The sequence below is a fragment of the Myotis nattereri genome (assembly GCF_964212035.1).
Source record: "Myotis nattereri genome assembly, chromosome: 4".
Taxonomy (NCBI): domain Eukaryota; kingdom Metazoa; phylum Chordata; class Mammalia; order Chiroptera; family Vespertilionidae; genus Myotis; species Myotis nattereri.
Genome location: NC_138079.1, coordinates 106,757,224 through 106,781,186, shown reverse-complemented (window position 1 = coordinate 106,781,186; position 23,963 = coordinate 106,757,224). Strand labels below are relative to the sequence as shown.

Sequence of the window (23,963 nt, the reverse complement as noted above, 5' to 3'; positions counted from 1 at the left end):
GAGAGGACAACTTTGCGCACGCGCCTTGGAAGGCTCGTCAGAGACGCGACAGAGCCAGCGCATGCGCTCTGAGAATGCCGGGTAGCCACTCTCAACTCTCCAGAGCAATCTTGGGTAGGAGAGTGTAGCCCTGCGCATGGGCAATGATTTTATTTCAGAATTTTGCGCATGCTTGCAAGCCAGGATGTTCTGCGCCTGCGCAGTTCTTGTGTTCCCCCACCCCCTTGGTTTGACTCTAGTGCGCCTGCGCGGTCTTTTGTTTCTTACTTGTAGCTGCCGGACCAATCGGCGTTGTCTTGGGCCTGGAGCTCAGCGGACTGGGAACGTTTGAACCGCGGGGTTCCGAATGGCCCGCCAGAGATGAGCCCCAACCCCGGGGGCAGCGCCGGGAGGGAAAGGGTGTGAGGCCTGGGGGAGGAGGGAGGGTGTGGGCAGGTGCCGCGCCGGAGGGAGCAGGTGGGGCCCGCGCGCTGGGCGCCTGCAGGACCGGGCTTTCCCACTCGGCCACTCGGCCACTCGGCAGGACCTAACTCAGCATCAGCATCGCGTTGCCCCTCAGGATGCGAAGACGGGTAAGTCACCATGCTTAGGGGGGGACGTCCAGGGGGGCGAGGGCTGGGGTCACGGCGACAGAAAGAGCACGTCCACCCGGTGCAGACAGAGCCAAACGCTAGACACGGGTGCTGAAGTGAAGAAATACGGGCTGTTTTATTGATGAAGGGCGCCATCCAGGAGACGGGCGCTAATGCCCAGAAGCGGGAACTTGGCTATAGATTATTCCGGCAAAGGCACAGGACGCCGTGGGTTAGGGGTCCCGGTTGTGCTGGGTGCCCGTGATGAGAAGGTGAGGTGAGGGAAATGAATCTTTTCTTCTGATCTTGAGAGCTTTGAGGTCTTTTCCGGTCCGTGTATCCCGTCTCACGGGAAAGTGTCCAGGGGGTCATTCCACCTTAGGGCTCAGGAGCTGAACCATAACGTAGGTCAAGATGTCATGTTCAGCCTGACGAGGCCGGGACTGGGACCCCATTCTGCAGGCCCGGCTGCTGCCTTCTGATGCCTGGGGGCAGGGGCGGGTCCTGATTATCCAGGGGAAAGCCTGGGTCTCTGAGTATAGAGAGAGGAAGGGATGGGATTTCCAGAGCAAGGATTTAAAACCAAATCAGTCAGCCCTAACCGGTTTGGCGCAGTGGATAGAGCGTCGATCTGCGGACTCAAGGGTCCCAGGTTCGATTCCGGCCAAGGGCATGTACCTTGGTTGCAGACACATCCCTAGTAGGCGGTGTCAGGAGGCAGCTGATCCATGTTTCTCTCTCATCGATGTTTCTAACTCTCTCTCCCTTCCTCTCTGCAAAAAATCAATAAAATATATTTTAAATAAATAAATACAACCAAGTCAGTCCTAAGGACCTCAGTTTCAAATGGTGCCCTGTCCTCAGGTTCCTTCCTGAGAAGTTAAGGTCTCGCTCGTTCAGCAGTCTCCGTGGAGTGCCTGCTGTGAGCCGGGTGGCTTACAGGTTCCAGGGAAATGTAGAGCCATGCGATGTGTTTGCCCTGGAAGAGCTCACAAGCTGGTATTAGAGAGAGACGTGTGAGCAGGTATTAGCGCTGCATGTGGCAGCTGCTATCAAAGACGCTCCAGGGCCTTTGGAACAGGAGACACTGCCGGGGAGCCTTGGCGGGCCCCTGCGGGGGGTCACTGAGGGTGGGATAGGTTTGCCAGAGAAGAGGGGTAAATATTCTTCCTGAACAGATATTTATCCTGTGCCCACTGCACGCCTGGTATTGTGCCGGGCCCTGGAGATACAGTGGTCACCCAGACAGATGGGGCCCTGCCCTCCAAGTTTATGCCCAGCAGAGAAGCCCGTTGTCGAAGGACCCTCGCACTGGCACATGAGATGTGTGTTAAAAGGACAAGTGTAGGAAGCTGCAGGAACCTACCGGGGACCAAGTCTGTATGTGGTCGCCCTCTCTCTGTATATATTTTCTAAATCTCAGTGGTTGACATGTTGGCCACTGGAGCCATCACAGTTTTATTTTATAAAAAGAGAATTGTATGGATTTAAGTGTCCCTCATGGTGTTTGCTGTAACTTATTTCTTCCTCCACCAGCACTCAGCCTGAGCTGGCGGCGGGCCTGATGGCAGAAGACAGCAACCGAGACACGCCGGCGGGGCCAGGGGCGCTCTGGGAGGCCCTGCGGGCGCTGCTGCCCCGCACTAAAGAGGAGCTGCGGTTGGACCTCGGTGCGAGCGTGGAGCGGAGTGTGGTGGTGCTGCTGCAGCGAGCCGCCGACCTCTTCTACGCGGGCAGGAGGAGCGAGTGTCTGCAGACGAGCGAGGCGGTCCTTGACTACTCCTGGGAGAAACTCAACACCGGGCTGTGGCAGGACGTGGACAAAGACTGGCGTCGGGTTTATGCCTTCGGCTGCCTCCTGAAAGCCATGTGTCTGTGTGAAGCGCCTGGGGACTCGGCCACCGTGGCCGCAGCCCTCAGAGCCTGTGACATGGGCCTGCTGATGGGAGCGGCCATCTTCGATGACATCCTCATTAAAGTCGCTGCCGTCCTCCAGGCGCACCTTCTCCCTGGAAAAAGGCCTGCCCAAGCTCCGGCCCCGGAGCAGCCCCGCTTAAAGGTATCTTGGTGGCATTGTCCGCGACCACACCTAACACAACCCAACAGCCCTGTTTTTCTAGAAGGGACAAGTCACCTCTCTGGCTGAAAATAGCATCTCCACCTATTTTCTCAATTTCTTCTTCCGGTTTCTGCAGAAGCAGTGTCCTTTTGGGACGGGGGGGGGGGGGGGGGGGGGGGGGGGGGCGTGTAGCTTCGTCGTTCCTAAGAGAAACAGCTCAGGGATTGTGTGGGTGAGAGTGCAGCCAGCTAGCCCATCTCTTTCAGCTTCTTGGTCAGCTGGTTGAAGTATCACCCACTTTCCTGGCTGCCTCTGTCCCTGTGCTGCTGAGTTTGGGGGAGATAGCACAGTTAGCTGTCTTCTGATCAGATGGCTGATCAGTCCTGCCCTGTAGATCCTTGCACATGTCCCTGCTGGTATTTAAGTGCACATGGCAAAGGATGGTTTACTGAGACGGCTTCAAAGCCCAGTGCTGACACACACACCTCTGGGCAAGTCTGTTCACAAAGAGGAAACATCTATAAAAAAGTGTGGGGAAATGTTCAACCTCATCTTGGTTTTAAAAAACAGGCAGTCATTTTTAGCTGTGAAATTATTAAACAAGCTTTTGTACAATATCTAGCATTGCCAAGGGTGCCAAGAGCTAAGTACATGGTGTGTTCACTGACCTTAGACAGGGCAGGGCAGACGTGTAGATCAAGGGACAAAAACCTGTCCCCTTTGACCCAGGTGTTACAGTGCCCTTTCCCATGCTAAGTCTGTCCCAAGGGCATATGGAGGTGGCTTCGTGGCCAAGGTGGTACTCATGGTGTGGGTGGTATTGGCCAGTGGACATGCTAATAGATAAGGGCCTGAGCGCAGGCCCTAGAGCCAGCCTGCCTGGGCTCAAGCTCCCGCACTGCCATCCACTACCTGTGAGTCAGGCAAGTGTCATAGTCCCTCTGTGCCCCCGCTGCTCCCTTACCTGTAAGAGGGGTTTTCTCAGCAGCTTTATGGAGCACCAGCAGTGGCCCAGATGTGCCAGCGCTAGGTGATGGTACAGAAGGGCCCAGGCCCTGTCCTCTCAGCACTGACAGTAGAGTGAGGCTGTAAAAGATGGGGGGGAGGCAGCTTCAGGGAGGTGTTCAGGGAAGGCCTCTTTGATGAGGGACATCTATATATATATATAAGCCTAATATGCAAAGTGTCCCCTCGGGAGTTCGATTGCTCACTATGATGTGTGCTGACTGACCACCAGGGAGCGGTGCAGAACGAAAGAAGGCCCCTGCCGGCAGCAGGCAGCCAGCAGCCGCTAGGGACCCTACCCATGCGTGAATTTCATGCACTGGGCCTCTAGTGTGAACATAAAAGCTTGTTGTGACAGTGAAGAGAACAAGCAGGTACAGGTCCCAGCACATCGCCTGCATGTAAGGATGTTAGCTGCGCTGCTGCCACTGCTGCAAATGTAGAGAACTTGCTTGGGGTCCGGCGATGGGGGCAGAGGACGCTGACACACGCCAGGCGGTCATCCTGGGTTCACACATGAGAGTTCGTCTCCCAGTAGTTTAACATAAAGAAACGGAAGCTCGGAGACAGTAACTTACTCAGGTCAGTCAGCTGGGAGATGATTAAGAAAATTATAACGCAACCACTCCCGGGACATTGCAAGGACTGGTGGTATCAGGGAAACTGCTTTAGATAAATTATGGGACGGGAGAGGCGGAGTTGTGTGTTCATCATGAGTATATTACCCACGGATCAGCAATGTGTCTGAAATGGTGGGGAAGGCACTAGGGAAGGAGAAAGAATGCCCTTATGTTAGATGGTGGAGTGTGGGGTAGTAAGTTTTCCTCTAATGCAGAATTTCTGTGAAAGCAACATACTACTTTTATAATTGAACAAACATCGGAAATGACCTGGTAAAGAAAAAAATATCTTGCTCTCAGGAGAAGTGAACAGTAGCAGCAGCAGTAATAATGATAATAAATGTTAGCTATTACTGTTATTAATGACCCCAAAGCTCGCCTACTATTGATGCAAATTCCTTGGTGGTTGCCACCTGTTTTGTTTTATTTTAAACAGAAAGCCAGGAATGGCCATGTTTCGATTCCCGATATGAGGTCAGAGAAAGCAGTCCCCCGGCTTCACTCTCCGTCCCTGCAGCATTTCAGGAAGCATTATTTGATTCCACAGACGCCTGTGATCTTGGAAGGCGTGGCCGACCATTGGCCGTGCATGAAGAAGTGGAGGTGGGTGGCCGCTGAGGGCCAGAGGTTCTCCCTCCATTTCAGCATTCCCAGACTCCCTGCACTCCTCCCCAGCATCCCCAAGTAGCACAGCCCCTGGACGCGTCACTACCAGGCCCTGGGGTGGGTGGCTGAGGGTTAAACAAGAACTGACAGCCCTGGCCTGGTGGTTCAGTGGTTAGGACATCAGCCTGCACACTGAAGGCTGCAGGGCAAGGGCACATACCTGGGTTGCAGGTTCAGTCCCCAGCCTTGATCAGAGCGCATTCGGGAAGCAACTAGTCAATGTGTGTCTCTCACATCATTGTTTCTCTCTTTCTCTCTCCATCCCTCCCTTCCACTCTCTCAAAAAGTCAATGGAAAAATTATCCTCAGGTGAGGATTAACAACAACAACAAAAAGTTGTGGATTCAATTCTTGGTCAGGACACACACCTAGGTTGCGGGTTCAATCCCTGGTAAGGTGCATACAGGAAGCAACCGATTGATGTGTCTCTCTCACATCAGTGTTTCTTTCTCCCCCTTCATCTCTGAAATTAAAAAAATAAAACTGGGGAAAAGGAGACATATGTAGTACTTTAAACAATAATAAATAAGTAAATCCTCGGGTAAGGATTAAAAACAAACAGTAACAGTCAGAGCTCTGGCTCTTCGCCAGATCTCAGACTCTCACCCTCCCACTTGCTTGCCCGAAGCCGTTTTTAATTCGGGCTTCAGGGAAGTCCAGGATTAAGTCTCTTAAACAGTTTTGTAGGATCTTGGGAATTTTGTGCACTTTCTTGAGGGCCCTGAGGTTTCAGAGTAGAAATAAGAGCCCCAGAAACAGCCTGTCCCCTCCTCTGGGCTCCTATGGCTCTTGTACTTGCTTCCTCCTCACACCTGCCTGTAGTCCCGCCTCAGGCTCAGGCTCAGGGAGACTGGCAGCTGGAGAGTGGCCATATCACCATAGCTGCGCATCTTTTTGGAAATGAGGAGGGTCTCTAGGGAAGGGTGAGCGAGTCAGCCTGCCACGGTGGTAGCCTTGTGGAGGAAGTGGCTCCTACTGAGACAGAGGAGCTCTGACTGCAGCAGCCCACGTGCCAGCAAGCATGTGGCATACGTGCCAGGCATGTTTCACTGTTGCCAGGCGTGTTCCATGTTTCACTGCATGCCAGTGGTGTTGCATGTTTGCTGTGTGCCAGGCATGGTACATGTTTCACTGCATGCCAGTGGTGTTGCATGTTTGCTGTGTGCCAGGCATGGTACATGTTTCACTGCATGCCAATGGTGTTACATGTTTGCTGCGTGGTACATGTTTCACTGCGTACCAAGTGCCAACACAGGCCCTTGCCATGTTTAACTCTTTGTCCTGGTTCCTGTGGGACAGGCACAGTCGTCACCACCATTTTGCAGTGATGACCAGAGGCTCAGCGAGGTTAGGTAACTTGCTAGATCCCCAGGTCTATTGCGGCAGGGTCTGGAGTCAATGCCAGGCCACCAGGGTTGAGACCCAGGCACTTCTCCACCCTGTACTGCCGGCCACTTACTCAGCTGCGTGACAAGGCGTGCAGAGAGAAGGCTCCTGGCAAGCCGTGGCAGAGCAGCCGGGGAGAACTGAGTCAAATGAGGTTTATTGGATCTGTCTGCAAAGCCATCCAGCGCCAGGTGGGCGGAGCCTCACCTCTGCCCGTGGGGTCTAGTCCTGTGGTCGCCAACCGGTGGTCCGTGAGGTCCAAAAGGTTGGCGACAGGCGTTAGTCAGTGCAATGGGGGTGGCAGCTTCCACCTCGCAAGTGGTGATGCTGAGAGGAGACCAGTGTCCAGCGTGCTGAGCAGAGTGCCCTGCAAGCGCGAGCAATAGTGATGAAATGACGTGTATATTTTCTGACAGCTTGGAGTATATACAAGAAATTGCTGGCTGCCGCACTGTCCCGGTGGAAGTCGGCTCCAGGTACACCGACGAGGAATGGTCCCAGAGGCTCATGACCGTCAGTGAGTTCATCAGCTGCTACATCCTCAACGAGGTATGTCATTCTGACTCCTTTCTAATACTTATTGGAGGAACACATTACATTTGGGCACCTAACTCCGTGCGCTGCACTGGAGGGTTGGGAGTGGTCAGTCTCTAAGAGTCTTGTCAGGAGGCGGCCACAGCCAGGAAGGCAGGCTACTGGGTAGGCAGGTGGGCCACGTGACAGGACGTGAGGGGCTCATTTCAAAAACTTGGTTGTACATTTCAGTGTCTTGAGTATATTCTAACATTGTGCAACCATCCCTACTCTGTAATTCCGGAAAATTTTTATCACTCCCCAAAGAAACCCCAAACTAAGTCATAGTCGCTTCCCACACCCTTGTCCCCCATCTCCAGGCAACTACTAACCTGCTCCTGTTTCTGTGGATTTGCCAGTTCTGGGCATTTCCTGTAGATGGAGTCACGCAATGTGTGGCCTTCTGAGTCTGGCTCTGTCACTGAGCCTCACGTTTCCAAGGCTCAGCCAGGTTGTGGCATCTGTCAGTGCTGCCCTGCATTCCTCTTTACGGCTGATCGCATTCCACTGTATGGAGGGACCATGTGCTGTTTGTCCGTTCGTCATTGGGGGCATTTGAGCGGCGTGCACTTTCCGTCAGTATCAAAATGCTGCTGGAGCCCTGGCCGGGTGGCTCCGTTGGTTGGAGCATCGTCCCGTACACCAAAAAGGTTGTGGGTTCGATTCCCTGTCAGCACAAAGCTAGGTTGCGGGTTCCATCCCCGGTCGGGGTGCATATGGGAGGCAACCAGTCGATGTTTCTCTCTCACATATCTCTCTCTCCTTCCTCTCTCTCTGGAAATCAATAAAAGCATGTCCTCGGTAAGGATTTAGTAAAGAAATGCTGCTATAAACACTCGTGTGAAGTGTGTGTGTGGACATCGTTTTGTTTCTGTTAGGTGTATACTGAGTGGAATTGCTGGTAACACCTCATGGTAGTTCTGCGCTTCACCTTTTAGGAACAAACTGCCAAACTGTTTTCCAAAGCAGCTGTGCCGTTTTGTCATTTCAGAGTCTGACTAGTGAGGCCGGGAATGCAGCTTGTCTGCGGGGGCCTGCACCATCCCTGTTGGCCAGGAGAAGGGGAGCTTTCAGGGGGGGCTGTCCACCCGCACCTGTGGTGAGCAAGGACCTCCACAAGGTGTGCGCAGTCGGCATCAGTGCTTTGCAGCTCTTCCGCCGCCCCCGGCAGCCCGCCCCCAGCCAGGGGCTCTGTAAAGCTCTGACCGGTCTGGTCATGGGTCTGCTGCATTGACGGTCCAGGTCAGTGACCATGGGGCTAAGGTTTCCTCGCTTGGCCTTCTCAGCTTCTCACCTGACGGACCACCCCGTGGCCCTCCCTGACCCGTCTCTGTGCTCCTACATTTCCCCTCCTCCACGGCACCGTTCACTTGGCTGCGGGGCCCCTCCAGCAGGGCTCACAGACGTCCTTCCATTCCTGCTTCTGCGTTCCTCCCGGCCCCATCTCTGCTCAGTGCACGGTCACCTGGAGGCTGGAAAGGGAGCTGTGGGCTAGAGACGTGCCGTGTGCACGTCCACCTCTGCTGTCGGCATGCACCCGTGGGCCTGGGCATCTCCCTCCGCCAGGCGGAAGCCTGCTTTCTCGGCAGAGGCAGGGCCAGAGGGTGTGCGCGGGTCAAGATGTGCACTTGCAGTTCAGGCAGAACAGCACTGTATCCAGCACTGGCCCTGGCTGGCTGTGTGTCGTTGGCTGGTTACTTAACCTCTCGGGTCACCAGTGCCCTGACCTTTGGTTAGTTGGGGTCGGTTGGGGTCAGTTGAGGTTACCCACGCTTCCTAGGGTCATTGCGGGAGTAGCACAGGAGCTCCGAGAGCACAGCTGGTGCTCAGCTACCACAGCCTTCCGTGTCCTCTGCACCAGGGGCTGGAGGTCACATCACCTCTGGCTCTGCCCGGCGCTTAGTGCAGGGTCTGGCATTCTGTAAACTGTTTGTGGGAAGGAAGAGAGAATGAAGGAGAGAGACAGAAAGACAGATTTTTGAGGAATCCTGGAGGAACTTCTTTCCTTCAACACCGTTTCAGCCTCAGACCTTGAGGCCAAGCCAACTCCACCCTGGAGCCCGAGGGCCGCGCCTGGCATCCCTCCACTCCTCCAGTGGATCCTCACCGAGGCCCAGGCGCCTGCAGAGAAGCCCGAGGCCCAGGGCCGATGTATGAAACTGACCTTTTCACACAGTGATAATCTCCAAAGATGTAGGAAAATGGGCGCTCGGATTAATTGCTGGAAAGAGTCTACATCATTTAACTTTGGGGCAAATAACCTGGCAGAAACTATGAAAATTTAAAAAGCACATACTCCTTGTCTCAGTTCTGCTTTTGGACATAGTATCTTATGTAATAAAGAGCTAATATGCATATGGTCGTCACACCCTCGTGACGGGGCCCGGGGACCTGAGGCCGAGCCCCCTGCCTTGTGGGGCTTGACAGGGGTGGGGCCGGCTGGGTCTGGGTCTCCTGCGATTTCGAGTCGTGCACAGGTGGGCAGGGACTTGACTCTGGGTCCTGCGGCACACCCCAGACTCTGACAGGAGGGAGATTTTTATATACATTTTACTAATTTTCTTTTGTCCCTGACATTTCTATTATAGAGAAAGGGCAAACAACAATATTAAAATATTTCCTCTAATTAATTCCATTTTAATGTGCACGAATTTCATGCGCTGGGCCACTAGTGTGACTATAAGGACCAAACTATTAGGCTGTTGATGAAACATTAGCGAACACCCCAAATGGGCAAAACAACCCCAGTGTCCACCAGTAGGGGGAAAGGTGAGTTAATAACATTGTATCTACACTAATAAAAGAGAAAAATGGTAATTGGCGTACGGCAATACCCTTTTCATTGGCTAATCAGGGCTATATGCAAATTAACTAAGTTAACTGCCAACAAGATGGCGGTTAATTTGCATATGTAGGCACAATGCAGGGAGGCGAAAGGGAAAGCAGGAAGAAGCCCCCTGCCACTGACAGTGATCAGAAACCCAGGGGGGAGCTAAGAGTTGGGGGGCAGGGCAAAGGCGGCCCTGGGGCCGCCTTTGCCCTGCCCCCCAGCCATGATCGGAGAATCAGGCGCCTTTGCCGCCCTGGCCAGTGATAGCAGGAAGTAGGGGTGGAGCCAGCGATGGTAGCTGGGCACGGTCGAAGCTGGCAGTCCCAGGAGCTAGGGGTCCCTTGCCTGGGCCTAAAGCGAAGCCCACGATCGCGGCGCCACTGCAGCTGCAGGTCCCCGCTGCCAGGGCCGGACGCCTAGGCCAGAGGCATTAGGCCTGGGCAGGGGCGGAGCCTGCAACCGCGGGGAGCTAGGGGTCCCCTGCCCAGGCCTGACACCTCTGCCGGAGGCCTCAGGCCTGGTCAAGGGGCCAGTCCGGTGATTGGTGATCGGAGGGTGATGAGGGTCAACTCCTCTGGCCGAGGCATCAGGCTTGGGTGGGGGGCGGAGCCGGGGATTGGGGGGATATGAGGGTCCCCTTGCCCAGGCCTGAAGCCTGGGTCAGAGGCATTAGGCTTGGGCAGGGGGTGGAGCAAGCGATCAGAGGGAGATGGGGGTCCCCTGCCCAGGCATGATTCCTGGGCCGGTCGCCTCAGGCCTGGGCGGGGGCCAGAGCCAGTGATCAGGGGGAGATAGGGGTCCCCTGTCCAAGCCTGACACCTCTGGCGGAGGTGTCAGGCCTGGGCAAGGGGCCGATCAGGCGATCAGAGGGTGATGGGGGTCTACGCCTCTGGCCGAGGCATCAGGCGTGGGCAAGGGGCAGAGCCAGCAATGGGAGGGGTCTGGGGGTCCCCTGCCCAGGCCTGATGCCTGGGCCAGAGGCGTCAGGCCTGGGCAAGGGGCCGATCCTGCGATTGGAGGGTGATGGGGGTCAACGCCTGAGGGCTCCCAGTATGTGAGAGGGGGCAGGCTGGGCTGAGGGACACCTCCCCCCCCCCCCCCCCACACACACACACACAGTGCACGAATTTCGTGCACCGGGCCCCTAGTCTGTCAATAAAGAAGTATCCATCAAAAGAATGAGTCAGACACGTATGTATCGACTTGAGAGATTCGTGGTGAAATGACAAAAGCAGATTTCAAAGTAATACATATAATATATTAATATGATTCCATTTTTATTTTTTTAAATCATCCCCTTCATTTTTTCTCCAAGAGGATATTAAATTGTTTATTGATTACACGTGGTAATGGATGATACACAGGTTTCATTCCCATCTGTAATTTTATCTGGTGCTGTAATTCAGTGTAGATATATTACACAGGATATGTCAACAATCAGTAATAACCTAACAGACTCCATGACTCTGCTTGGGTGACCTTTTAACGGTGAACTCCAGGCCACTACACAGTAGATGTCAGTTCAACACACCAGGGTTTCTGAAGACACTGGCTTCTGTGCCCAGCATTTTCAGATGGAACCTGACATCACTCTGAAGTGATTCCGACGTCACACCTTTGGGGTAATTTACCAAGACGGCTTCAGAGCAGCCTAGCCTTACCCAGCACATGTAATAAAAGACACGTTCACTCGGTGTCATGATCCGACTATTCCATTTAGTGATCAACAGCATGGTGCAAAAAATCTACATCAAAACCCTTTGTCGGAATGCTTTCCACTTTCCACAGAACAGAAACTAAAATAACCTGTTACACAATTAGCCATAAGCACAGTCCTTGAGGTTTTTGCCCTTTCACATGAGTGTTGTCTAAACCAGCGGTCGCCAACCTTTCAGACCCCACAGACCTCTGCGGACCACCGGTTGGCGACCGCTGATCTAAACCACGTCTTCTTGGTAGCAGCGAGGCCCTGCCACCACTGAGCTTGGCTGAGTTCACAAGTCGCTGTAGCCTGCAGCTTCCCTGGCCCTTCTCTGCTCTCCTCCCCTGCTGAGCATTGTTTCCTGGTAATTAAACCTGCCGCTGCTGGAACCGCCACAGCCACCTTGGTTTCATGGTTTGGCAAAGTGTTCGCTTCCACCACCATAGGAGCCAGAGCTTCTGCCTCCAAAGTTTCCTCCTTTCACGGGTCCACAATTTGAAGATGCCAAAATCACTGTAGCTTCCGCCACCTCCAAAACTGCTTCCATCATTACCAACCCATGACAGCTACTATCCCCACTGCCACCAAAGCCACTCAGCCACACAGTTCCCTCCACAACCAAAGTCGTCATTCCCACCAAACCACCTCCACGGCCACCTCCGAAGTTTCCAGAACCTTCGACCTCTTTGGTGCTGGCCATCTCTTGCTTGGACAGGGCTCTCCCTACTTCTCAGTGTGGCCATTCGCAGGATGTTATTTCTGAATGACAGTCTTGTCTATGGAGTCAGGTCACCAAAGCCAACCTCTCCTCTCGCCACTGCCTGGCTCAGTCATGATTTCAATCACTCCATCTTCCCACGGTTCAGAACAGCCTGTTAGGCAAGTTCTCCTGTGTCTTCTTCGATGCAACCAGCAGAAATCTTCCTCAGTGTGGTGGGGACCAGGTCTTTGAGATTCCGCTGGACACAGCCCTTGCTGACCTGGCATTTGTGGCTGCATCCACCTGCTTGGCATCATGACAAAGCCAGAGCCTCAGGGGCGCTTGGTGATTGATCTCATCGCAGCCTGCGTCCCCCTGGCTCAGAAGGGCTCCTCCGACTCACATCGTTTGTTTCAAAGCTCACACCTCCGATGAAGAGCCTGGGCAGCTGTTGGCTCTTCGGGAGACTCGGACTTAGTCGGGTTGATGACTGCGGGAGGGGAGACCAGCGATGCTGACTCCGCGGCTCCACGGCAGAAAGGAGTGATCTAACCAACGTATCTGCCCTTTTTTTAAATTGATTTTAGAGAGAGGAAGGCAGAGAAACACCAATTTGTTCCACTTCTGCATTCGCCGATTGCTTCTTGTATGTGCGTTGACTAGGGATCCAGCCCACAATCTTGGTGTCTGGGGACGATGCTTAACCAACTCAGCTACCTGGCCAGGGCCTGCCCCTTCATTTTTAATCTGAGTCAACTGAGCCCTGGGCACAGGCTGACAAGCTCCAGCAACCTCTGGCAGAGGCAGCACGGGTCCTGAGACCACATCAGCCGCTGGGTGGGAGGAGGGGGACCAGCAGGACAGAGGGGGCCCTCCGTGTGGCTGCCCGGGGCTGGGCAGGGGCAGGGGCATGGGGTGCTGAGAGCCAGCTAAACAGTAGTAGCACCTGGAGGGCGTCCATCACCACTAACGGGCTTTCTGTGTTGCCTCTGGTTTTTCTCCCATGGACCAGCCGAGGGACGTCGGGTACCTGGCCCAGCACCAGCTCTTTGACCAGGTAGGTCTGAGACCGCGCTCATCTGCCCTTCACTCTCAGCTCCTCTCCTCCCTTCCTGGGCTCTGACCCTAGAGGGCAGCAAAGGGTAGCAGCCTCATCTGCCACCCACTGGTGCTGCTCCCTGCAGAGAGCAGACTGGCACCCTGTGCATCGCCCTCCTCACCAGTAGGTGGCAGGAGAGCAGGCAAGGCCACCAGGCCTGAGAGCCCAGGGCCCCAGGATGGCGAATGGGGTGGAGGGGCGGGAGCGGGGGGGGGGGGGGGGGGGGACTGGTAGTTGGAGGAGTCCACAGCTTCAGGTGTGGTCAGAACTGGAGAAGGAGTCCCGGGCAGCCAGGCAAGGGCGAGTCGCTGCCTTCCCTGCAGCAGTTTTCTGGGCAGGTCCTGGCACTGCCCTTACACGTCTCATGTCCCCCGGCAAGGCTCTCCCCACCCTGGGCCTGCGCACTCGTGGCAGGGGCCGGGTTTGACTCCCTGGGTACCCAGCCTGGTGGGCCGGATTTAAGGATCCGAGGACACACCTGCTGAAGACTGAATGAGGAAGGGGGCGCAGGCTCCAGCTGGGAGGAAGGGGGCGCAGCGAGGCCAGAGGGCAGTCCTCACTCAGAGGCCAGAGGGGCCAGTGGGACTGCCGTGTTGGGTACATCAACCAGCCGGGGAGGGTTTGTCCAGAATTGCAGAGCAAGGAGCCGGCGAGGAGGGAGGCTGGGGCCAAACAGGGGAGGGCCTTGAATGCCAGGCCAAGAACTCAGATTTATCTGGAAAACAGCAGGGAGCCCTGTGAGGCGTTTAACAGGAGGGTTCCTAGGAAGAGGCAGCATTTCCAATGGAATCCGGCAGGACAGCCAGGGAGCCGGGGTACTTGCGAGGGACGGTGATGAGGGGGAAAGGGGAGGGACACAGCGCAGGGAGCAGAGGTGCCGCTGCCACAAATCAGCACCTGTGAACAGACAGCAGAGCGTGACCCTGGCCGGCATGGGCATCCCTGGGAGCTCCCAGCCATGTGGCCTCCATCCTGGGGCTCGGTGGCTGGGCTTGAGGTGACAGGGGCTCCAGAGCCACCAAACTTGGAGCTCACGAAGCAGTCCCGGGAGCTCGGGACGTCCTGGCTGTGGGGGGAGAAAACCGGGTGCAGGACTACGTAAAGGATGCGCTTCGCTGTGCTGAGGACGGGAAATGCCACAGGAGACGGCAGTGATTGTCTGTGGGCGCCGAGCGGTCTTCTCCTTCTCATTTCTGTAGTTTACAAATCCTCTAGAATGAGTGTGAATGCTCATCATAATGAGAAAAGGTAGACTTGTTTTTAAATGCAAACAACCCGAGAACCAAGAGAAGTGGCAGGAATGAGGTTGCGCTCCGTTTGCAGCGCTGTCTACTGAGGACGCTGGGCAGCCAGAGGCGGCTTGTCCTGGGGAAAGGGGTGAAGTTCGGCTTTCTACCCAGACCCTTCCACGTGCCCACCCCTCACTTCTCACTCAGCACTTGGGGGTGTGGCTGGGCCAGGACCCGGGGCCACGAGGGAGTGGGCTTCTCTGTAGGCCCCTGTGCACCAAGCGCTGGGTCTGCCCTGGATACGGGGCTAAAGACGTCAGAGTCACTCCCTGCCCCCGGGGGCCTAAGACCATCACCTCAGATGGTGAGGAGCCCCCAGCGGAAGGAGGGGCTCCAGGAGGAGGCTGGCGGGAGAGTGGCTCTCTGGGTGGGGCAGCCAGGGAAGGTGTCTTGGGGGTAACATTGGAGCAGGGACCCAAAAGGTGAGGAGTGGCCAGCCATGTGAGGAGGTGAGAGAAGGGCGGCCGGCAAGGGGAGCAACAGGAGTGAACTTTCACCTTCAAGGGGTGGGGGCTGAGAGGTAGGCGGGGCTGGGTGAGGAAGGACAGTTTTCCGAATGTGATGGGGACTGGAGGGTGGTGTTGACAGCATGTGGGGTGCTGGCACCTGGACACTGGTGGGTGACCGAGGTTGAGGGAAGGGAGCAATCAAGGACGATTCCTGGATTTGGGGGCCAACTGACTCATTACATCAAGGAGTCCAGGAGAGGTGCTGGTGTGGTCTCAGCCAGGCCAGAGACACGGGCGGGGGAAGAAGGGGGGCAGCAGGGATGCCCAGGGAAGGCAGCTCCAGCAGGAGGCAAGGCCAGGCAAGTGAGTCGGTGGCAGGACCACAGCCAAGCATGGGCTGGGCCCGTCTGCCAGCGCTATCCTTACTGCCTGTCCCAGGGTGGGGTAGGGGGTCCCAGGTTCAGTAGGGGCTGCGCCAGCCTCCAGGAACCTCCACCCCAAAGTTAGAGAGGGCTGGGTGGGCGTGTTGTCTTTTCCCCAGGCCTCCCGTATTAGGGCTCGCAGGTCCTGCCTCCTGGACTCTCTTGATAGGAGGAGAGGGGCTTCTCATTGATCAGCCCTACTGTGTGATCCAAGACCTCAGTCACACTGGGCACGGCCTCCCAGGGGCCGTGAGCCACAGGAATATGGCTCCCTGCCCTGGAGCAGCCATCGGATGAGAACAAGAGGAAGCTGTTTGAAGAGAAGGCAGCTTGTGATTATTTTGAAGATGTTTTGGCTGTTGCCGGAGTCTTTATCTGGGGTCCCAGGGGTGTTTTCCCCCCTGCTGTACAGAGGGTGGTGGGGAAGTGTGAGCAGCCAGGCCCTGGGGCGTCATGCGGGGCGGAGGGGCTGGGGCCTCTGCGCTGCTCTCCGGGCCTTCTGTGCCCACGCGAGGCTCAGGGCCTCCCACTCAACCTCTTGCCCAGTGTCTCTTACTGACTTCCTCCCAGAGGCCCCGGGTTTAGGATGTATTGGCGACTGCACTAGGCCTGCTTTTTAACTATAAGTCATATTGCGGGAGGCTTTCTTCTCTTGGGGTCTCTGAGTCCTGGGCCAGTGCTCTGATAACATCAACCAATCACCTTTCGGAAATCCTGATGATGTCATCAGGAACCAGTGAGCTGCTCAGCATCCCACAGGGCCTGGGATGGGGTGATCCTCGGAAACCGCGGACAGGGCCTGGGATGGGTGATCCCCGGGAACCGCGGACAGGGCCTTCTCCCTTAGCCCAGAGCAGTGCCCACAGATGCGTTTCTGCGTCTACACCGGCTACTGAGACAGACTTAGACTGCAAACTGCAGGGTCTGGTCAGGGTGCCTGCAGGACATTCCAGCTGTTGCCAGCACCCCAATTCGCAGTAGCCCCCCTGCAGGGATGGCGTGGCCAGGCTCCCTGCCCAGGACACCTGGCACCTGACACTGGGCACCTTCAGACCAGGCGCTTCCTCTGAAAGCCCCCGGGGCAAGTAGCAGAGGCGGCTCCGGGCGGTCCCATCCCTCTCAGGCTGGGGAGGCCCCTGGGCTCAGCTGGCCCCGCCGGGGCTTGTGAGGGACCCACACCCCTCGGGTGGGGCTGGAGGCTGCTCTGGTGGGGCCGGCACTGGGGGTCGGGGCAGGAGGTGGGTTCATCCAGGGTGAGAGGTGTCTTCACTGAGAGCCGCTGGCTGGTTCTTTCCACATGAGGCCAGGACCAGCACACCCTGCCCGCACCGCCAGGGTTGCCCGCGCTGGCGGTGGCCCTGAGGCTTTGGGAAATTCAAGGGAAACTGAAGCCTGGGCCCAAAAAGAATCGCATGGGTTAAAGCCATAAAGGAAGTCTGGTTGAGTACAAAATGGGCTGGGCTCGCAGGGAAAATGTCTCCTCTCACTCATTGGGCGCAGACTGTCTGTCTCGGGCGGTCCCTGTGCCCGGCCTGTGTGCCGGCTCTATACCCTCCCGGGCTTTTAGAGGAGGGAGCCACCTTGATTTCCAGTGTCCTCCTTTCCTCCTCCTCTGAGGCAAAGATGTCAGGCTGCCTCTGCCCAAAAGCGGGCGTGGGCTGGGGAGGCAGGGGCGGTGAGGAAGCAGTAGAGGGACCATCTTAAAGTACATCTTATCGGACGCACTGACGTCAGACGAGATGCAGACACTGATGGCGCGGGCAGCGAGCCCACAGCACCTGCTTTCCTGGCAGCCTCCTCCTCTTGGGAGTGGGACATCACCGCCTCGTGGGGCACCCCCACCCGGGAGCGCAGCACAGCTCGCTTCCATCTGTCAGACGCGCAGGCTTTGAAGCCTTGTGCACAGGACCGCCTCGCTATCTGAATGGCTTCCCGCGTGGCGCACCAGCAGCCCAGCGTGGGCACCCCTCCCACCACATCCTCACCACGCTGGCTGCTGTCACTCTTCAGTCTGACGGGTGGGAAACGATGGCGTCTCATTTGGATTTTTTGCTAACGGGACTGAACCGCGCCTTTATATCGCATTCATTTCTAGGTGTTTCCTCGTCTTTGTCCTTTGTAGTGGGATCCTTGTAATTTTAAACGAGCTGTGTACGTTAACCCTCACTTACCACAGTTGCTCCAGTCGGGTGCTGGTCCGCTGGTCTTTATAACTCCGGGACTGGGCGCGTGCGGCGTTGCTCTTTACCTTTGGTAGATCTGGGAGCTCTTCCCCCCAGAGATGTGATCGTCAGTCCCATTTTCTTTTTGTTCTGATTTTTTTAAAATAATTAACTCTTTAGAAAATTACTACCGGAGAGAAAAAAAGAAAAAGAAAATTACCAACTGGTTTATTTTTTTAAGGGTGAATTAAACCCATTAAAGACACATTTATAAGAAATTATATTCACGTAGATTGCCTGAGCCCCTTGTGCAGCCTGAGAGGGGAGATGAGCGCATTTAAGTGAAAATGTCGCCAGGCGCCCCTAACTGGTTTATCCTTAAGTACAAAGACAAAGCACTGGTGTTGGGTTTTTAAAAGCAAAGACACATAAAATGCACATGACATGGAAACAAATCTGACATAACATCAGCTCTTCCCTATGATTACATTTTTCAAATTGAGTTTTAAATTCCTGTCCAGCACACGACGCCCAGTCGTGTCTTACACAGGAGGACAGCGTGCATTTGGCCTTCTGTCAGGTAGTCCTATGACTTCTGGGCTGTTGTGCCCGGCCTGGCCTCGCCTCCCACGCCTGCTCTGCCACCCACAGATCCCGGAGCTGAAGCAGGACATCAGCATCCCTGACTACTGCTGCCTGGGCGACGGGGAGGAGGAAGAGATCACCATCAACGCCTGGTTTGGGCCCCCGGGCACCGTGTCCCCCCTTCACCAGGATCCCCAGCAGAACTTCCTGGCCCAGGTGGGAGTCCTCCAGAGCACCTGCCGCTCCCGCGCCCGGCCCAGTGCTGCCTCATGGCTGCCTCCCCTCCCGCCCCTGCTGGGCTGGCCTCTCCTGCCAGAACCCTCCCCATGGGGAGCCGCTGCTCGGCCCCTGGTTTCCTGGGACCCGGAAGAGGGCAAGGGAGGGCAGCTATGCAGCTGCCTTAGTGTTTCCTAAGCACAGGGTCCAACCGATGGGAACATGCCTCCAGCCAGGCGGAGGGGTGCACAGAGCAGGCTGCCCCCTGCACACCGCTCGGCCCCAGTGCTTTATGAACTGGGCAGCTCACCGCCTCGCCAGCCCTGTGCTCTGTGGTGGGGAGGACCCGCCCCCTGGCTGTGGGGTCGGAGCTGGTCCACGCGAAGCGCACTGGGACAGCGGCTGTCACAGCAGTGCCTAGCAAGGCCACAGTGACAGGCGCTGGTCTGCAGTGGACCCGGAGGACAGACGCTGGACTCGGCACATGTGCAGCGGGGCTGGGGCTGGGGCTGGCTGGTGCGGGAGCAGCGTGGAAGGTGCAGAGAGGCAGGCAGGGGGTTCAGGGACCTGCAGTCAGTGTGGGGCAGCGGCGGGAGGTGAGGTTGCAGCCAGCTCACTGAGGGTCGCTCTCTTCCAGGTGCTCGGGAGGAAGTACATCCGCCTGTATTCCCCACAGGAGTCGGAGGCGGTCTACCCTCATGACACACACCTTCTGCACAACACCAGCCAGGTGGGCCCGCGTGCCCTCGCAGCTCCTCCCCCACCGCCTGGAGGCAGGTATGTGACTTGTTCTGCCCCCTCCAGGTTGACGTGGAGAATCCCGACTTGGAGAAGTTCCCCAGGTTTGCGGAGGCCCCGTTCCTGTCCTGCATCCTGTCCCCGGGAGAGCTGCTGTTCATCCCCGTTAAATACTGGCATTACGTGCGGGCCCTGGACCTGAGCTTCTCCGTCAGCTTCTGGTGGGCATAGGCCTGCCCTGCGCCGGCCAGGTGTGTGCGGCAAGAGCCCAGAAAGCCATTCCAGCCGTACGGCAAGGCGTGGACCTGATAAGGCCTGATGTGTTGGGAAACGGGCTCTGAGGTTGGAGGCCTGGGTTCAAACCTGGCCCCCTGGCTTAAGTGCCATGTGATTTGGGCAAGTGTGTCTCCACCTGGAAAACGGGGCACTGGTCCTCACCACAGAGGGTCTGGGAGGTGGAGCGTGTACAGAGCCCGGACAGTCATGCTTGTCACACAGCTGTCATGACGGGGCCTCCACACCGTAGCCTGCAGGGGGGCATGTTGGTCATGGCCCTGGTCACGGCAAGAGTCCTTGCTAGCTTGCTGGAGAGCTCAGACCTCTGCTGGGCAATGGAAAGTCCATGGACATCCTTTTTGGTTCTTTATTTATTTATTTTACTCATTGATTTTGGAGAGAGGAAGGGGGTGGGGGAGAGAGAGACATCAGTTTGTTACCTATGCATTCATTGGTTGGTTCTCACATGACCGGGGACGGAACCTGCAACCTTGGCACATCAGGACGACACTGCAGCCGAGCTCCGTGCTGTCACTGCTGAGGTGTGACCTGCCTTCGGGGAACTGCGTGGTCATTCCCTGGGCGCCTTCCCAGGAGGCTGTTCCCAAAGCAAGAAAGCGACCCCTCGCCACCGCCGGGCAGCCCTCCTGCCGCCCGGGGGCTCCAGCCTCCCAGCTCCCAGCTCACTGCTCTCTGGGGAGAGGCCTGGATGTCAGGCTTTCCATGTACATTTATTTTGTTCATATAAATGTGTTGGTTTTGTTTGTATAAACGTAGCTTGTTGTTTGTGTTTAGCCATTAAGACTTCCCCCAGCCCTGTGACTGCAGACAGGCAGGCAGATCCCCACAGCTGACACCAGGAAGGCCCCGGGTCTGCTTGCTGGCCACAAGACCCCCATTAGTGCCATTTATGCAGGACTGTCTGCAGGTGACTCTTGTCACACCGTGACCGTGAGGTAAACAGTAATCTGTTGCAAACCAATCATAAAAGAAATTTTAAAAGCTTATAATAAACCTTTAAAAAAGTGCAATCTTCCCCTGGCTGGTTGCTCAGTGGTTAGAGCACCGACCCAAGCACTAAAGGGTTGTGAGTTCAGTTCCCAGTCAAGGGCATGTACCTGGGTTGCGGGTTCGATCCTCGGTTGGAGTGCGTGTGGCAGGCAATCAATCGGTGTATCTCTCTCTAAAACTCAATGGGAAAGTGTCCTTGGGAGAGGAATAACAACTAAGTGCCACAATCTCACTAATACTCAACATTATGCAGTTAGGACAAGCTCCCAGCTACATTGTAGCAGCTTGTTTAAAACTCCTCCATGCTGAGGAGGAGGATGTCCTGCTGGCAGTTCAGCTCGGCAGGCTCGCAGCAGCCCAGCCTGACACGCTCACGCCCGCCGCTGGGCCTGCTCATCCTCTTCTGGAACCCGTCCCAGGAGACAGCACACGCGGTCGGAGACGATGCCGGTCCATACAGGCGGCGTCACCTGTAACAGCGGTGCTAAGGGAGGAGCCCCACTGATTTCCTTTTCAGTACACACCGGGCTCTTGGAACACTCCTGACACTTCTCACCAGACGGGCAGGGGGCACCAAGCAATCCTGCGACACGAGCTGGGAGTCCTGCAGTTTACTTCGGTTCTGACATGTCTCCCGGGGGAGTGTCAGATCCACAGGGTAGGGCTCAGTCCCACAGGCTGTTCTGGGCAGGCAGCACTCGGGCACTGAGGACAGGACAGAGCAGCAGGCTGCTCCCAGCCTTGGGCAGCAGGGGAGGGGCAGTCCAATTCGTTGGCAGTAATCACGGTGCTGGAGGCTGGTGGGAGCATGTGAGGTGGTCACAGGGAAAAGGAAGCATTGGACCAGGGGATTCGAGGGCCTCCGGTAGGACACAGAAGACACGGTGTGGGCCTGGAGGCCCAGGGCGGGGGGAGGGGGGCAGCTCCTGTGTTTGGGTTTGCAAAAGGCCAGGATGGGGTGAGGGCCATGGCCCAGGATAAAATCAAAGGTCATGGAGTCGAGGCTGTGCCGGCTCTGGCTGCCAGCAGCTGGGGCTCACTGGTGGCAGAAACCCAGCTCAGGCAGTTTAAGCAGAAACAGCAAAGCAGGTGCAGTGGCTCCAGGACAGATGCTGTGGAGGAAGCCCAGACCAGGCCTCCCTCCCGCCACCTGCTGGCCTGGCCCTGGCTTCAGTCTCTCCTCTGGCAGGTGGGTCTCCCCAGGGCAGATGACCCAGCTGGTCAGCTCCACATCCTCCAGCACCAGGACCCAACCTGTGGGCTCAGAAACCCCAGGCCACCCGGTCACTAGGAGAGGCTGGAAAGTCGGTGGTGAAAGCTGAAATAGCGGTTAATGTAACTGACCAAGGAGATTGAACTTGATCACAAAGGTCTCAGGGTTTCATAGATTTGAACAGAGACTTGGAATAAACACAGGAAAGCTGGCTGGTGGCAGGGAGGCAGTGGAGCTGATCTGGTGAGTGAGCTCAGTGGGCAGCGTGCATGAAGGATGGCCAACGCCAGGGCGAAAGAATGGAGTCGAGCTCTGAGCAACTGCCTATGAGGATTTCCTTCCCCCCTCTGGCATCATTAATAGTTACCTAATTCTTCACATGAAGAATTTCCAGCAAATACCACCACTGAAGGTAGTGAGGCATGGCAGCTGCTGGCCATCGAGGAGCGTAACTCAGGGGTCTTGAGCAGAACTTGCCCTTCACAGGGGAGGGCGGCTGCGGCTCCAGCTTCCGCCACGGGCCCAACCTTCACAGCTGCCCACTCCTGCTCTGAGCCGCTGGGGAAGAACAGCGGTTCATCTGGAATGTGATTCTAACGGTAGGGACCAGAGGAGAGATCATTCAAACCTGATGTGGCCCTAGCCGGTTTGGCTCAATCGATAAAGCATTGGCCTGCAGACTGAAGGGTCCTGGGTTCAATTCCAGTCCAGGGCACATGACCAGGTTGCGGGCTTGATCCCTGGTAGGGCGTGTGCAGGAGTCAGCCAGTCAATGATTCTCATCATTGATGTTTCTATCTCTCCCTCTCTGAAATAAATTTAAAAATATATATATGTGTGTGTGTGTGTGTGTGTGTGTGTGTGTGTGTGTATTGAAAAAACTGACATGGAGGCCTGCCTACCTCAAGCAAACGCCCCTTGTCAGATGGGCGTGTCCTCTGGGCAAGGCTCCAACGTCGCCTAGATATGCAGCTAGAATTGAGATCAGCTTGGGGAAAAGTGCCAAACTGCTGTTCCCTGAGCCCAGGGCAGGTGCTGGCACGAGGACCCGCCGCCCACCCATCGGACAGGACTGAGCCGGGGAAGGCCCCTCCCGTGTGGTTCACACTGCCGTGGGGGCCCGTGAGGACAGTGACAGTGGGGTCGTGCCGAGTGATGAGTGCGACGCGGACAACAGAACGGTCACAAGTTGAAATGTGACAAGGGGAGGGTTGGTGGGGACATGAAGGAGCTCCAAGAGCAGGTGCAGCGGTCCTGGGGCAGGAAAGTGTCGGCCGTGGGCGAGGAGGAGCCGGTGCAGAGGGGGGCGGGGGGGGGGGGGGCAGCGGGAGAATGGCAGGGGCGGGGCAGGGGCCTGGCTACAGCAGCAGAGGGAAGGACGGGGCTACGCCAGGGCGGCAGGTGGGCTGCGTGTTGCTGTGAGAAGGGCCTGAAAGGAAGACAGGAAACCCGAAGAGCAGAGAGTGTCGGTGCAGTCAGTAACTCCCGCGCGACTGTCCAGGGCCACAGAGCAGAGGACAGGCTGCGCAGGGAGCGGGCAGGGCCATCACAGCGGCCTTGAGTGCCAGGCAAGGACTTTGGGGTTTTGTGTACGGGTTTTGGGTGGGCTGGGCCAAGGAGTCCGCAGGAAGTGCAGGTTGGTGTGAGCCCAGGGGAGACTGGTAGCAGGAGGGCCAGTCTCCCCAGCAGCAAGGAGCTCGGCTCCTGGGTCACAGTTAGGACTCAGCTGCACCTGCAGGAAGACCCTGCCCGCCCTGGCGGCTAAGACTAGCCACCTGCCAGGACAAACGAGCTGCCCTGCCCCCACTCCGGGGGTCGGTTTGCTCTTAGCCCCGGCGTCTAGCCTCCCTTCTTCATGGGTTGCATTTGGGAGACTACCTTTCCCGGAAGAGCAGCCTCGCAGTCCTGAGGGCCAGCCCTGGGGCTGCATCCCAAGGGCGTCGGGAGGATGACTGAAACCGCTGGGGTTCGTTTACGGTGGCAACAGTGCCCTGTGACAGGAGTGACTGACCGCCCGGGCTTTTCCGGACTGTTCTCCGGCCTTCCCCACGTCTCTGCAAGCTCCCTCATTCCCTCCCAAAAGTCCTGCAGCCGCCGGGATGGCGCCCGCTCCTGCCTGACACAACTGAACCCGCAACCCAGTCAGTCATGGGCATCCACAGGCCTCTGCCAATCGGCTGCACGTGCCTTGTGAGGAGGGGGCAGGACCGCAGCTGGCTCAGAGCTCAGCCTTCTCACTGCCTGGGAGGCTGGCAGGAGGGTCCGGACGCAGGACCGCGCCGGGAGGGTGAGCCTCCCACCAGCAGGTGTCATCCGACCACGCCTAGTGCCGCTTCACACTGGTTTATGGCGGGACCCGGCAGAGCACCCCTGCCTTCCCCAATGGAGGC

At 56.7% G+C, this 23,963-nt stretch overlaps 1 protein-coding gene across 4 annotated transcripts; it reads left to right on the top strand.

Moving 5' to 3' along the window:
- Positions 1 to 290: 290 nt before the first annotated feature.
- On the top strand, positions 291 to 20,378 carry KDM8 (lysine demethylase 8). 4 transcript variants are annotated; one of them, XM_081088827.1, is made up of 9 exons: positions 452 to 572; positions 2,109 to 2,631; positions 4,693 to 4,859; positions 6,725 to 6,857; positions 13,126 to 13,170; positions 18,186 to 18,335; positions 18,973 to 19,065; positions 19,140 to 19,324; positions 19,853 to 20,377. In XM_081088827.1, exons 2-8 carry the CDS (start codon positions 2,137 to 2,139, stop codon positions 19,302 to 19,304), a joined length of 1,248 nt encoding a protein of 415 aa, XP_080944953.1. In that variant the 5' UTR covers positions 452 to 572; positions 2,109 to 2,136; the 3' UTR covers positions 19,305 to 19,324; positions 19,853 to 20,377. The 4 variants fall into 4 exon arrangements, with proteins under 4 accessions (XP_080944955.1, XP_080944954.1, XP_080944953.1 ...); XM_081088826.1 differs by having other exon boundaries at positions 19,140 to 20,378; XM_081088828.1 differs by lacking the exon at positions 13,126 to 13,170 and having other exon boundaries at positions 434 to 572; positions 19,140 to 20,378.
- The last annotated feature ends 3,585 nt before the right edge of the window (positions 20,379 to 23,963 follow it).

Coding starts and splice junctions, on each gene's coding strand:
- KDM8 (XM_081088826.1), top strand. CDS start 2,137: ATGGCAGAAGACAGCAACCGAGACACGCCGGCGGGGCCAGGGGCGCTC. Junction 2,632..4,692: donor CGGAGCAGCCCCGCTTAAAG/GTATCTTGGTGG, acceptor TATTTTAAACAG/AAAGCCAGGAATGGCCATGT. Junction 13,171..18,185: donor AGCACCAGCTCTTTGACCAG/GTAGGTCTGAGA, acceptor TGCCACCCACAG/ATCCCGGAGCTGAAGCAGGA.